Source organism: Periplaneta americana, chromosome 8 (assembly GCF_040183065.1).
Source record: "Periplaneta americana isolate PAMFEO1 chromosome 8, P.americana_PAMFEO1_priV1, whole genome shotgun sequence".
Lineage (NCBI taxonomy): Eukaryota > Metazoa > Arthropoda > Insecta > Blattodea > Blattidae > Periplaneta > Periplaneta americana.
This window is the reverse complement of record NC_091124.1, coordinates 23426394-23443281: the sequence shown is the minus strand read 5'-3', so window position 1 is coordinate 23443281 and position 16888 is coordinate 23426394. Positions and strand designations below refer to the sequence as shown.

Below are 16888 nucleotides of genomic sequence, written 5' to 3'. Positions count from 1 at the left end.
CTATTCTATTTTTAGTGTCTCAATCTTCACTTCAAAACGATAGAAATCTGAACTCGTACATTTTAAAAGAGCATAACATGACGTAGAAAATAAAGTAAAATGGTGAACATTTTTTATTCACGAGCATTTTATTGCTTTTGAATTTTAAAATGATTCAAATGAAATACGAAATAATTTTTATATTAATAGTGCTAAAGATTATTCTTCATAGGTATTATCTAATCACAAATATTTTCACAACTTTCAATTAAAATAATCACACCAGTAACTTTTTTGTGCCTGGTATCTACTTACAGCTGGAAGCAAGTCTCATAATCTTAGACGATCTAATAGATGATTCTATACTGAGGAGAAGTCGACCATGTTGGTACCATGTTAACAACATCGGAGTGGCTGCTGCAAACGATGCAGTGTTTGTTCAGTGTGCAGTGTATCAAGTACTACAAAAATACTTCAACGATAAACAATATTATTTGGAGACAGTTAAACTGTTTCATGACGTAAGTTACTATGACATATAGCCTATTAGAATGAAAGATTAATTAAACAATATGCTAGACTTTTATGATTATTATTTGTTTCACCTTCAAATGTGAATACTGATTAATAGAGACAGAATATATGCACAAAACATATTTTGCAAATAATATTCTGAATACACAGAACGACAAAAATTCACTGGCATGCAATTCCTTTAGTTAATATGGAGGCACTTTCCTAGTCGCATATTTTCTCAATCTTGCATATTATTTTCTAAGAAATATGGAATATAATCTTTTTATTTTTTTATTTTATTGGTTTACTTTACGACGCTGTATCAACATCTCAGGTTATTTAGCGTCTGAATGAAATTAAGGTGATTGATAAAAGAGCTGACATTTACTCGTGAACGAATTTCTTATGCAAGACTCCGCACTGTTTTTCTTTTGTTTCGTTTGTTGCTTTTCCTGTCTGTAGGTAGATCAAGTGTTAAATAAATAATCTATAACAAAAATAGACTATAATCAAGGGGTAAATTGGGCGCAACATAAATATCCCTTGTCTAGTTCTTTTTTGAACCAGGCGCTGCCCGATGTGGACTTAAATTCACGTTTCAGGAGATGGGTCATTTTTTGCGTGTGAGACTGTACATACTTATAACTATAGTCCCGTCGCTCTAATTTCTGGCAGCCAATCGCGTTGCAGGTCGGCTGCATTTAAACGTGTGCGTCTTGTGATTCGCTTATGAAGACGTTATTCATTTCTTAAGGCTCAATAAATGCTTAATATAATCGCCCGCCATTTTTGCTCTTTCGTTGGCGTTCGCAGAAAGCACACGAAGACGTTATTTGCCGCTCAATTATTTGCTCAATTACAGTGTATTTGATTTATTATCATAGGAGCTACGACATGATAATGTTTAACGGTGTGGCAAATAGATTCCTCGTATGGTAGCTCGGCAACGAAAGAACAAAAAATGGCGAACGATACTACCTACCTAGACTTTATAGAGCCTTCACTTCCTAAGACGTAAGCAAAGATGAGGAGTCACGCCGGGAATAACAGTGTAGGCTTGTAAAGTTGGGTACCGATTACAAATGTTGACAGCGGCATGGTACATAGCTAGTACGAAGACATTGACTTGGTTCTATGATCGATTACGCGAATAACAATGTGAACATACAAATCGGGACAGCTCTAAAACTAAACAAATGCTACACAGCATTAAAAGATATATTTTTACGTACCTTTCGTTATGTGCAGAAGAGTTATCATACAATTATTTGCTGGTTTGAGTTTCCTTTTTTTCCTTCAGGATTCGTACAATTATAATATACAACATACATCTTCAGTGCCTTAAAGATGAATCTTCTCCGATTATTACGGAAAAAATTTCTCTGTATATAATATCGCTTGTTACCTCGTATGTCTGTATTACATAATTTACATGTAATTTTCCCGCCATTCACTTCAACACACCATATTTTGCTCCAAAAATATGCGTCTGAGAATATTTAAACTTCGACATTATTATTCAGCAGGTATACTCTTTACGCTTGCTACGGTAGTGACTGGCAAACGGAGAATTCATCTCATACACTGTTTACGCATGCTAGAGCTTACTCATTGGTGAACGGATTGTAAACTTGAAACCACCGTAACGCACCCTATTGGTCCCAAACATAACAAGCCTAATTATAACACAAGACAAGATCTATGTAATATACCCAAATTTAGGCTAAACAAATCAATGCAGAATTATGAATTTATATCGTATAATGTATACACAAAATTTTCTAAATAATTATTTCTCTTAGACAGGAATGGTCTTCGAAAAATTAACTTCTGGTTAGGTAAATGGAAAGTCTGTTTATCACACTGGTGATATTTTAAATCTTAGTTGTATAAGTATTAATTTATGTTTGTAATCATATTGATCATATACTTGAAGGCTATTGCGTACAACTGACTAAAATCAAGACGCATTATTGTGCTCACAGATTTGTGTATAACAATAAATAATTGAGGAGAGTTTTTACAAAACTTAACATCTACAGAAATCAAACTATTCAGCAGATTTTTTTTTTTAATTAACTCCAAAGTCAAGCACAGTATTTTAACAGGTAATAAATATTTTCTGAAAAGAGATTAATAGAAATATATTATGATATTATACATATTATTTTATAAGCACCATTCCTAAATAGAACCTGAAAAAAAATAAATTTAAACAAAAGTCAACATCTAAAAAACTTTTCATCACTTTCAAATATTTTTCTAATATTTTCAATTTAAAATTCTGCTGTAGTTTTAAATTTAGATCTTACTATGCATAAAAGCAATTTTCATACATATAAATTCTCAGCAACAAATGCAGATCAGGCATTCGACCGAGGATTTCTAAAAGCCAAAATTAATTTTTTTTTTTTTTTTTTTTTTTTAAGAAAACTGATTTGTATTTTGAGAGTGAACAAGGAAGATGGCCATGAAAAAAACCCTTTCGTCACAATATCTTCTCCTCATCAATTTAATATTTAGTTCCGGTAACAGGTAAGAGTGACAGGAATCTCGTCGAGAATAATGAACTTCGAGATATTTGTATTTTAATTTATTCCTCTTAATAAATTTGATTTCGCCTTCATCTCTTTCCTTCAGTCTTCGACCTCCGCGATTTCTCTTTTGAGATAAAATGTGCTTTGACTAAACGAAGTGATATGCTCTTTGACACACTCAAGATACTTGCAAAAGTGGCAGTACATACAACCAAAGATTCGCTATTCTCTTCCTTCACATAATATATTACGGATACACATCTCTTATTTCTCACTTTCTCAGGCTCTACTGTTCTCCTTGCAGGTTTAATTGTTGTCTAATGTTTAAGCAAAACTGTATTCTGTTTTATCTTATTGTCATTTTGATAAAATTTCTCTAAGTCACTATTTAGTGACAAATCAGCCGCTGAGCAGTTATGCTACTACGTTTATTTTCACCTTCAGTATTCATGTCTAAACCATGCTGAGCAGTTAGGCTACTACGCTTATTTTCCCCTTCAGTATTCATGTCTAAACCATGCTGAGCAGTCAGGCTACTACGCTTATTTTCACCTTCAGTATTCATGTCTAAACCATGCTGAGCAGTTAGGCTACTACGTTTATTTTCCCCTTCAGTATTCATGTCTAAACCATGCTGAGCAGTTAGGCTACTACGTTTATTTTCACCTTCAGTATTCATGTCTAAACCATGCTGAGCAGTTAGGCTACTACGTTTATTTTCACCTTCAGTATTCATGTCTAAACCATGCTGAGCAGTCAGGCTACTACGTTTATTTTCACCTTCAATATTCATAATTATATAAACCATGCTGAGCAGTTAGGCTACTACGCTTATTTTCACCTTCAGTATTCATGTCTAAACCATGCTGAGCAGTTAGGCTACTACGCTTATTTTCCCCTTCAGTATTCATGTCTAAACCATGCTGAGCAGTTAGGCTACTACGTTTATTTTCCCCTTCAGTATTCATGTCTAAACCATGCTGAGCAGTCAGGCTACTACGCTTATTTTCACCTTCAGTATTCATGTCTAAACCATGCTGAGCAGTTAGGCTACTACGCTTATTTTCCCCTTCAGTATTCATGTCTAAACCATGCTGAGCAGTTAGGCTACTACGTTTATTTTCACCTTCAGTATTCATGTCTAAACCATGCTGAGCAGTTAGGCTACTACGCTTATTTTCCCCTTCAGTATTCATGTCTAAACCATGCTGAGCAGTCAGGCTACTACGCTTATTTTCACCTTCAGTATTCATGTCTAAACCATGCTGAGCAGTTAGGCTACTACGCTTATTTTCCCCTTCAGTATTCATGTCTAAACCATGCTGAGCAGTTAGGCTACTACGCTTATTTTCCCCTTCAGTATTCATGTCTAAACCATGCTGAGCAGTTAGGCTACTACGCTTATTTTCACCTTCAGTATTCATGTCTAAACCATGCTGAGCAGTCAGGCTACTACGTTTATTTTCACCTTCAATATTCATAATTATATAAACCATGCTGAGCAGTTAGGCTACTACGTTTATTTTCCCCTTCAGTATTCATGTCTAAACCATGCTGAGCAGTTAGGCTACTACGCTTATTTTCACCTTCAGTATTCATGTCTAAACCATGCTGAGCAGTCAGGCTACTACGTTTATTTTCACCTTCAAGATTCATAATTATATAAACCATGCTGAGCAGTTAGGCTACTACGCTTATTTTCCCCTTCAGTATTCATGTCTAAACCATGCTGAGCAGTTAGGCTACTACGCTTATTTCCCCCTTCAGTATTCATGTCTAAACCATGCTGAGCAGTTAGGCTACTATGCTTATTTTCCCCTTCAGTATTCATGTCTAAACCATGCTGAGCAGTCAGGCTACTACGTTTATTTTCACCTTCAATATTCATAATTATATAAACCATGCTGAGCAGTTAGGCTACTACGCTTATTTTCCACTTCAGTATTCATGTCTAAACCATGCTGAGCAGTTAGGCTACAACGCTTATTTTCACCTTCAGTATTCATGTCTAAACCATGCTGAGCAGTTAGGCTACTACGCTTATTTTCACCTTCAGTATTCATGTCTAAACCATGCTGAGCAGTTAGGCTACTACGCTTATTTTCACCTTCAGTATTCATGTCTAAACCATGCTGAGCAGTTAGGCTACTACGCTCATTTTCCCCTTCAGTATTCATGTCTAAACCATGCTGAGCAGTTAGGCTACTACGCTTATTTTCCCCTTCAGTATTCATGTCTAAACCATGCTGAGCAGTTAGGCTACTACGCTTATTTTCACCTTCAGTATTCATGTCTAAACCATGCTGAGCAGTTAGGCTACTACGCTTATTTTCACCTTCAGTATTCATGTCTAAACCATGCTGAGCAGTTAGGCTACTACGCTTATTTTCCCCTTCAGTATTCATGTCTAAACCATGCTGAGCAGTTAGGCTACTACGTTTATTTTCCCCTTCAGTATTCATGTCTAAACCATGCTGAGCAGTTAGGCTACTACGTTTATTTTCACCTTCAGTATTCATGTCTAAACCATGCTGAGCAGTTAGGCTACTACGTTTATTTTCACCTTCAGTATTCATGTCTAAACCATGCTGAGCAGTTAGGCTACTACGCTTATTTTCACCTTCAGCATTCATGTCTAAAACATGCTGAGCAGTTAGGCTACTACGTTTATTTTCACCTTCAGTATTCATGTCTAAACCATGCTGAGCAGTTAGGCTACTACGTTTATTTTCACCTTCAGTATTCACACCTAAACCATGCTGAGCAGTTAGGCTACTACGTTTATTTTTCACCTTATCCATGCTGAGTAGTTAGGCTACTACGTTTATTTCCATCTTCAGTATTCATATATAAACCATGCGAACATACGACATTGGTTTCTGTACCTGGATCATCGTACTTCAAATGTTTGACACGATTGCTTGCGCCTGTTACGATCTCATTCAACTTCTTGGACAGGAGATACGTAATTAATCATCTCACTTTATATAAAGATCATTTTAATTCACACAAACATGAAGAGGTAGCTTGAAAACTTCTGATATGCTGCCAGAATATTTAATCTACCAACAATGACACTACAGCAGCTGATGAAATAAATTAATTGGAAACCGCCAAATCATTGTTGCAAATACCCACATAATAATTTACCATTTTTTAAGAAGTCTGACTAGTGTATTATGTAGCTAGTTGGCGATGTATGCAATGCAGAGGGGATAGGAACTGGCCATCCTATCCCATTAACTCCTGGCCTAGTCGCCTCGTAAGTGGTGCCTTCTTGTTGTTTGTGAGGTTCAGACCTGTTGACTACACAACAAACAATTTACCATTATTAACTGAGAAACAGGTAAATTCGATTGAAGAAGATTAACCCCAATTGAAATGCCATCTAGATGTTGTTGTGTTAAAAGAAATTGGCAGTAGATGATAAGTTTTGTGAAAACTCTAGCCATTTACCGACATTTTACGTCGGTAGATATTAAGTTTAGCTAAATTTCGGCCACATCAATGAATTCATCGGGTGCTTAAACATATTATGGATACACCAATATTACAAAATTCAAAATTTTATAGATGTTAAGTTTTGTGAAAATGCCCCTGAAACAAAATATTCTTAGTCATAATTTTGGTCGAGTCTTAGCAAAAATTGTTGGATTGCACATAGTTCACTTGCCATATATGGGTAATTTATATTCATAATTTTTCAGACTATATTCAAACTTTCTCTCGGTCAACTGTTAGACAACAATGTCGCAAAGAAAGGAGAAAGAAGAGTTCCCGATTTAAACACATACACAATGGAGCGTTATTGTACCATAGTTAAATACAAAGCGAGCCCTTTTTCATGTTGTTTTCCATTTACCCTCGCTACTTATATGGTAAGTACTATCATCAAATTATTTCTGCAATTTCATTTTCAAATAATATGCTAATAACGTCACGCTTATTAATAATAGAGATTTCCCTGCTCTTATACATTTAACTATGTCAGAGTGAAATTTGTTCTTCACATTACCATATTTGGAATACATTTAAAACACTACAAATGAAATATTTAAATATCTTGTATACTTTCAAGATGTAAGTCAATGTTAGTAATGTTTCAATTTAAATATGAAAAACATAGAAGTTCGTTACAATATATTTAACATAATACATCCACAGATATGTTGAGTTCTAAGAAAATTTTTGGTATTTATCCCTTAACGGTGTTCCAAGTATAGTGCGGTCAGTTTAAAAGTCCCGAAACATTTCTCGGCTGGTTGGCGGCCCTAGTCCCATGCAATCGCCGGCACTCTGCTCCATGAAAGCGTGGCGTTGTTCCCGCCTGCAGCCAATCGTGAGTGTAAAATTTCATCGGAGTAGGACAGTTGTGTTGTATAGTAGATAAAGATTCCAATTAGAATAATTTTATCATCGATCTCCATACCATGTTTAATTCTATGTGCACTCATATAATTAATATCTCTTAAAAGGTTTTAAGTTAATTTTAAACTAATATGAATGAAAGCTATAAATAAAGAGATTAAAGTTCTCTCATCCTTAGTAATTAATTTCATTAGAGAGTACAGTACTGTGGTGCAAAGGTGAGATATTTACTGCGCCATTATGTATTTTTTTTGAAGACGTGTATCAAGTTAATGATTAGTTAACTAGTTATTAACTGAGATAAATCACAGGTATTGTTTCAAATTAACGCAAGAAAGTCATTTAAATAATAAATTTACTAAACCGTAAGTGATAAAATTGTTAAAAATGTGTAATCAAGATATGAATTGAAATAAATTTCACTCACTGTTTTACTTGAAGGAGCATTATTTATTACTTTTATAAAGAATTATCTACGTTCCGATAAACTAAGTTCAACTATCTAGAATTCCAAATATATCGTCAGTTAATTTGATCTATAAAGACGGCATTGTCGGGTGGCTACGTGGTCTATGGCGCGCTCCCCTTAGACTTTGCGGTTCGAATGTTCGTGGTTTCGAATCACGCCCCGGGCACGGATGGATGTTCTTCGCTAATGTTTTGTTCTGTGTGTCTGCGAAACCCCCCTACGCTCTGCTGACTCCATATCAGCGGATATCTACATATGTGTTGGTGTCTAGTGTGTGTAGGCCATAGAATGTGTCCTCTTCCCTAAAGGTATTGGATGTTAAGTCCTACAATAGGATATTAAACGAAAATGAAAAACACAACACATATTAAATCGGAAGTTATCTTGGATTAGTGTTTATACGTACAATCAAAAAAATCTAAGTTTAGCTTAATTGATTTCAGTTTAATTGTATTATACAAAACTGACTCTAAAAATTTACGTTTTGTTAGCAGCCATAATAAGCTGCCAACTTAAAGACGTGAAGTATGAATTCTTCGGATTTCGAAATGGAATAGAAAGTATTAGATTCACATTTAGGTAAAATTGATGAAATGAATTGTATATTGTGGCTCTACATGTCTACGAAATTTTATATTTACAAAAAACTTAGCTTACATTATTTTATTACTATAGTTGGTCAATTATGGCAGAGTCCGTACATGTACTAGAGAGCGTAATCAGCTTGTCGGTCGACATTGTTATTCTATTTTGGCACGCTTGTGGTAGGAATAAGTAAAGTAAAACTCAAATATCTTTAGTTTTAAGGGCAAGAACTTGAAAAGGATTTTCATATATTTTATAACATTGTCGACATATTAATGTACAAATTAATAATTATTACAGCATAAATATTAATTTAATTCTTCAATACATTCCTTCCTACTCATCACAATCATAGGTATTACAGCAACATAAACTTGGGAGCAACAATGTTGCAAATGAAAAATAATAAATCTAAATGTTTCCAACTGCATTTCTTGTGCCCACGCCTCGACTTCCGGATTTAATAGGATTTCTAACGCCTTCTCTGCATTTTCCAATCGAGCCAAGTAATACAATCTTGTTCTGAAGAATGAATTCAGAACTTTAACAACCGTATTATGACATTATCCTGAATAGCAATATTATGACTGAATTCAGAAATGTTGTTGTTAAAAGAGATGGTGACATTTCATATTTTTTCCTAATTGACGCATAATTTTCATTTGTTTTATATAGAAATATCATTGCTGCGACAATTAATTTCGAGATAAATTTTAGAAAAACATTTTGGGGTCCAAATTTTGGACAAAAAAAAACAGGCTGCAGTTATTCATTAATCTCACAATTAATGTATGCTCGCTTAGGCAATGGATCGTACCTTTCCTTACTTATAATCGTTTCTTCCTTTTTTTCTTTATTTCTTTCACCTTGTGACAGACAAAACAAATGGGTGCTTTTTTGAGTGCTCTGTGAACAGTTCGGAAAAACAGCACAACATTTTTTCGCACTTACATTACATTCGTTCTCTGTACGACTATGGCCTTACTCTGATGGCCTTAACTACACCAGAATAAATAAATAAATAAATAAATAAATAAATAAATAAATAAATAAATAAATAAAATAAAATACTTCATAGCGCACGCTGGAATAATGGCCGATTTGTCGGCACTTACCGGCGCAAAGGATTGCTACGGACTCTGAAGTATGCAGTGAGCTCTATAGAGAATAGGTAAGACATCTAGGTGCAGAACTGATAACTGCAGGCTCTAAGAGAGTTGTCAACTTTGCAGGTTAAACTGCAGGATTACGCAGATATAATTGGTAGAAATGTATGACAATATTGACTTGTTTGTTGATGGTTGTAGTCTATTCAATAATACATTTAAAGAAATGTTGCATTAAATCTGATATTTATGATGGCGCATTTTCTCATTAAATAATATGTGTTAGTAACTACTGCTCGAAAAGCAGTGTTAAATTATTATGGCTAATGAAACGATAATTTTACTACGTTTGCTAATATCCACTTCAGCAATACCTTATGATTTAATAACACAATAACTTTAAGGATTCGTTACATAACTATACATTTATCTATCTATCTATCTATCTATCTATCTATCTATCTATCTATCTATCTATCTATCTATCTATCTATCTATCTATCTATCTATCTATCTATCTATCTATCTATCTATCTATCTATCTATCTATCTATCTATCTATCTATCTATCTATCTATCTATCTATCTATCTATCTATCCATCTATCTATTTATCTATTTATTTATTTATAATCATGTGGGGATTACTATATATTAAATTACAGTATGTTATTCAGTTGTCTTTAGTCAAGGACGCGAAAGGGACGCGTACACAACTTGCTAACTATGGAAAGTTAATCAAAGGTTGGCATTACCCACATACAGATGGATCAACAACATTTATGTGGTACTCTCATGTGCTTATATACATTATACAAGTTAAGTCTGAACACTTCCTTCACTGCGCTATTTTTTCTCATTTTTTTCTGTGTACATTTCTGACCCATTATCTTGAGGCAAATTTAATGCATTTTTTTTTTTCAAGTTTTATTTGAAGACCACAATATTATTTGCACACTTCTTTCACTTTACTCACTATATACATCTATTTAAATTCAATCTTATTCATTTTTTTTTCAAAAACCAAATTTCATTTGAAAACAACCAAGCTATTTTGAACAATTCTTGCGCATTACACGGATGAGTTTTCTAAGTGATTCTTGCAAACATATACATTACACTGATTACATTTCAAGTCAGTTTTCATAGTTGTAACAGAAACAAAATATTTTTAAATTATAAATGGACTCAGCTGTTATTATATGAGTTTTATTTTACATTATTTAACAAAGCATAAATGTAGAAAACAATTTGCTATATATTATGTACTCATGAGGGCTTAAAGAAGAAAATAATACATGACCTGCCAAAATTTTATCTTCACAGCATCAATAAATATATGAACACAATATATGACCTGGATAAATTTTGTAACCACTTAGAAAAGTAACTGTCTCTGGCCAAAGATCAGTTTTTTACTTGTTATCTCTGAAGTACCTGCTGTCGTAATTATTATTATATTATTTTATTATTATTATTATTATTATTATTATTATTATTATTATTATTATTATTAATATAACTATTACTATTATTTTGAATGATTGACTGTTATTCATAGCTTATTTCATTGCGATCATTATACACACTTAAATTTTACAGCAAATAGTATTTATTTATCCTCAACTCCATTACCCTAATTTCTGAATAGAAGTTGCACGTAATCACAGGGATTTCCTCAACTCCCGTATCACATTTTGTTTTTAACAGTAGCTACTAAAATATGTATAGTAACTTTAACTAAGCAATTTGTGATTTTATGTAATTTTCTTCAGACAGGTCTGAAAAACGAAGAATTAATTCGTCAATGTAACGACATTTTATTGAAGATCGGTGAATTGGTACAAATTCATGTAAGTAATAATTTCATTATTAACTAGTAATAAAGGTTTTACTCATGTACGCCGACATAGGCCTAAACGCAATTATCATTTTCCAACGGTTTTCAACAATGACAGTTCTACAATAACAGCAATATTATAAAGTATAAACAGGAGCTAGAGAGAGGAGAAGGAAAGGAGACAGAGAAAGGAAGCCGAGTCTCATTTTTTCTTAAAGATTTATTTAACAACACTCTATCGAAAGCGAGAGACTTTCTGGAAACGGTGATGACGACATGGTACGAGTATTTCTGGGATATGAAGTTGAGAATTCTCCAAGCAAAACTATACAGAGTAAACAGTAAGTAATGTCATTAATTCTGGCGGGCGATTCCTTGAGAAAAGAGCAACAAGACAGTCAAATAACAGTTGGCTATTTTTGAGTAGTTTTCCAGAAAAATCGTGCATTTTAAAATACATATTAAGTTGTGTTGTTCTGAGCAACCACCTCATCTGGCTTGTTGAAGGTCATTGCCATATACATTATTTTTTAACTCTCAAGAAAAGTTACAGGCGGTATACCTTTTAATTCTCTTGTTCAAACTGTGTTAGAGAACGAAGAATGAACATTGTTCATTCCACGAAAAACAAAGTCTTGGAAAATTTAAAATAAACTCTACGACCTAAATTTAATTCAATGTTCAGAGAATACAGACAATAACACACGTTTATTTCAAAACAAAGTGAAAATATTAAGAAATATTTCTACATTCCCATTTCAATCAAATAATTATTATTCTAGAGGTCGTAGACAATAATGATGCATATTTTACGTTAGAAAGGCAAAATTTTAAAACATTAAAACTCGAAAGGAAAAAATAAAAGTACGATATGTTTATTTTACTTTAAAGTAACCAACAAAATTAAAATAGGTAATATTATGAAACAAGTTTATAATGTAATAATAGTATAACATTATAAATGAAGTTCATACCTTTTTTCTACGACAGCATTATAGAACAATATTAATAAAGAAATAATATCAGATTTGTGATGACGAGTAGTTTGGTTTAGTCCATGAAGAAAGAGGTTGCTATGACAACAATGATACATTAAATATTATAGCACTGGCAAATCGTTTCGTAATGTTAACTCTACGATACAAGTTATGCCTTCTTAACAGAAGCCATGATGTTATAGTTTGCATGGTAATATTTTTACGACACTTGTACGATAATGCCGTATATATTATGCACGATTTTCGCTAACGATAAAGACTGTTTATAATGTTAGTATACAAAAAATATTATTTTTAAACTCTACGACTTACTTTTACGACTAATTAAATATTCGGTAAACAGCCAGTAACAAAAGCTTACTTTACATTATACAATCGTAATGAATGATTTTAAAAATCTCCATTTCTCCTACTATGAGCATTTTCTTCAGCCAGTTATAAATAGTTACCTTCTACTTCAATTTTTAAAGTAGTAGTCGGTAAACGTACATACTAGAAATCAAATTTCCAATGCCGTAATTAAAAGCAATTGTGTTATGTTTACATTTCTTGTTGTCACTGCACTCCTTAGAACGCGGTACCCAGCTGTTGAAGCCGTTGGCCTTGATATTCTAGAGCAGTGGTCGTCAGCACTCGTACCCGCTAGCAGCTATGAGTGCACCATAGTCCAGTGTGTCCTCCACGGGTAACAGACGCTAGCCCCAGGGTGCTCTGTGCTGATGACCGCTGTTCTAGAGTGTATTTAATTCCTCGTCAATTAATTGACTTTTTATACAGAAAAATATTTAATATACTTTGATTTGTCTATTTTTGTCGCAGCGCAAGCATGTTCTGAGAAATCTGCTATTATGAAATGAATTACTGTCAGAATTGGTTAACTGTTTTTCATTATTAACTGAATAACCACAATTAAATATTTTCGTCTTCACTGTGAACAGCTGTATGAGCCGGAGGAGGTAGGCCGCCCGGCAGACAAGATTGACGGCGAAGCCAATGTCCGAAGGAGCCTAAGTGAAATTCCATTATTTTGGAAAGATTCTAATAGAAAACTCTGAGACCGAAAATGGTTATTACAGACGCATATAATACGATTTTAGTTGATACTTGGTTAGGTTATAATTATCTTGACATCAAGATGTTATCACCTGCCAAAATATTTTCATTTATTTCCTTTACACGGACATTATGCAAGTGAATGAAGAGGACTAGCAATTTTCATGTTGAAAAATTATTCTATTATTTATTTCCACAGGACGACTACATAGATTGCTACGAAGACCCGGCAATCTCCGGCGAGATCGGCACCGACATTGAAACACGAAAATGTACCTGGTTCATAGTAACTGCAATGCAGCGAGCCACTCCGGAACAGAAAGCTATATTAGCGGTAAGAATAAACATATTTTATGTAATAAATGAATGAAGAAAACATTCACGTGAGATTTTTAAAAACACAGGATGACTCATAACTCAATTGACAAAAATGCATTATTATTGTAAACGGGTTTAATTTACAGACGTATAGCCACGAAGATAAAATTTATTATGAAAATCTTGAAATAACATGTTAGTCACTAACCTACGTTAGACCCTCAAAGTACCCTCTTTCATTCCAATGCAAAAAGATATCTATCGAACTCGTGAAATTATCAATAAGATAAAACAGCACTCGTGCAATTACTATAGACAATCAGTTTTTGTGCTTCTTGAAAAATTTACTCAAATGGACATGTGGGGTTTCTGCAAATTATGATTCATTTGTGGAGAGAGAAATGAAAGGGTGGTATAAATAGTTCACGCGCGAGAACATATTGCCCATACCTAGACTATAGGCCTACTTAATTAATTTATCGGTCTGCCCCAAATTTTGGGTTTGCCCTGCGACACCGAATAGCTCATAATAAAATTAAAAATGAAAAATTATATAAACAGGTTTCAAACAAAAGAGATTATGACATGAGAAGAAAAATAGAACCTAGTACAATTTAAATTGAATGTACACCATAAAAATGGTAGCAAAATATCGCTACAGAAAATTTTATAATGGTGGTGACGATGGCATCTTGAAGATCTCTCTTCTTCTGTTTTTTTAAATATATGATTCGTTTTCATAACGTTGAAAGTTTGTTCCTGTACAATACAATAGCTTCTAAATTTCTTCACAAGACAAAGTAATAAGCTGATGGCCTTAACTACACCAGAATAAATAAATAAAAAAATAAATAAATAAATAAATAAATAAATAAGCAAGTAAACAAGTAAATAAATAAATGAATCAATAAATCAATAAATACATATAAAATAAATAAATATAAAATAAATAAATAAATAAATAAATAAGTAATAAGCCTTGCTATCGCTACGCTGCCTTCATTTCGGAGTATATTAATATCCATCTTCTTACTTCTTTTTTCAGGATTGCTACGGATATCATGATCCAGATAAAGTCGAAAAAGTGAAGGAAGTATATGATGAGCTTGATTTACGTTCTGCATATGCCACTTTTCTGCAAGACAGATATAAAGTCTTGTACAACCTCATTGATCAACTTTCAAATGATATACCACCAGAGCTTTTCAACAATTATTTCTTGTGAACAAAAAAGGAAGTAAAAACAGTAACTGTGGAAGTAAACTTGTTACTTAAGTTACTATGTAAACGAGTCTATTAATGATGTCGGTGTGATATCATCAGTTTGAATGACGTGTGTAGTAGGACACGGAAAAACAAAGATTAACAATTTAAAATGGAATATCTCCATTGCAAAGCAAGTATTTATTACTTTGGCCTACATAAAAGAAAATCACCGGGTAGTAATATGTTATATAGTTACTTAGAGGAGTTTCGTGACATTCCACTACAATTTCATTCTAAATAAATTTTGATGAAAATCTGTTTCACATGTGAAAACCCACTAATTTTACTTAAATTAATCTAATGGGGTAGATTCCTTTAAATGAAGGTAATGAATGAGAGTTTGTATACTAAATAAATATGTTACCTTTAACTACTATATAAAGTTTGATGAAAATCTGTTTCATATGAGAAAAGTTACTAATTTTACCTAACTTCATTCCTTATAATGAAGTAGTTTCTTCTATACATATGTAATGAGAGTTTGTATGCAAAACAAATATGTTACCTGTAACTACTGTACAAAGTTTCATGAGAAACTCTGAGATAGGAGAAAAGTTATTAATGTTGTCAAGCTAGATTTACGTTTTGGACCACCTGACTAGAGTGATAAATATTTATAACAGCACTGTGATTTCTTTTGTTTGCATAGCAACCAGATAACTTACGAAACATGTAAACAACAAGGGTAAGTAGGGGAAAAAAGGCATGATCGTCAAAAAAATAAATAAATTGTTTTGCACGGTACAATAATTTGTGTCTGTATTTTTGTACACGTTTTTACTTCAACTTTTTTTTATTCATTGCTTAATATATTAGACAAATTTTTATTATTTTCGATTTCTTCTTGCATGGTCAGTTCTTTTATGCCATATTCATTATCACACGCTATTAAATTAGAATAATTGCATCATGATGCATAATTTTTCTTGTAGTTGTATAGCATTTTTGGTGGTGTGGACGAGAAGGCCTGATGGCTTTAACTCCACTAGAGTAAATAAAAAATAATAAAAATAATCTTTGTACCTAAAATATTTCCTTTCTGTTGGAATTTACTAAAAACGTTTCTCAACATTTCCATATTTCGAAGATTATTATAGGTTATATCTTAGGTGCTGTTCATTGAGTAATAAATTCACAACCAGCGCAGCAGTTTATTTACCAGAGGTGAATGAATAGCACGAGTGGTATTTGTTTAGGCCAGCGGTCATCAGCATAATGCACCCTCGCGCTAGCGTATCTTACCCGCGAAGAAGAGATGCACTAACGTACATCCGTGGCTGCTGACGGGTAAGCTTTCTCCCTCGCCCTTCTGCACGACGGTGCATATTCCGTTACACTGCTTACCTGTTACCTGTCGTAGGACACTGAAGATGACGCAGAACCGGCGTCGAAACGGGCCGTCTAAGGTACATAACCTTTTTTAAAAATTTTAACACTTCTAACGTGTCGTTAAACAATTTTAAGTTTGTTAGTATTATCTCAAACGAATATTGTTCGGAAGTGTCTGTGGGACAAACTTTTCATTCAAAATGTCCATCTGTGATTATGTTAACTGCAGAAGAAAGAAGAAATATTGTCGTGATATGAGGTTACTGAGATTTCCAATTAAGGACATGGAGAGGCCACAAAAATTAATCTTGAATTCATCCTTAGGGCCTATAAATTGAACTATTTTCACTTCAGAAATAACCGTAACTAACTCAGCGCTAGTTTCACCAATTTAAGGACCAGTATAAAGGAAATTTGATGATACTGAGAAAGGAATTCGTAAGGGGGGGGGGTCAGGAGGGATTAAGTTTGCCTACTCGTAGTTACAAACAACTATTATATTTCATTTGACTCACCATGATTTTT

At 33.4% G+C, this 16888-nt stretch overlaps 1 protein-coding gene across 1 annotated transcript; it reads left to right on the top strand.

Annotated features, from left to right (window-relative positions):
- Positions 1-301: 301 nt before the first annotated feature.
- LOC138704280 (farnesyl pyrophosphate synthase-like) lies at positions 302-15990 on the top strand. Its single transcript, XM_069832148.1, has 5 exons — positions 302-500; positions 6740-6910; positions 11335-11412; positions 13650-13784; positions 14814-15990. The coding sequence occupies exons 2-5, from the start codon at positions 6830-6832 to the stop codon at positions 14991-14993; spliced, it is 474 nt and encodes a 157-aa protein (XP_069688249.1). The 5' UTR covers positions 302-500; positions 6740-6829; the 3' UTR covers positions 14994-15990.
- Positions 15991-16888: the final 898 nt, after the last annotated feature.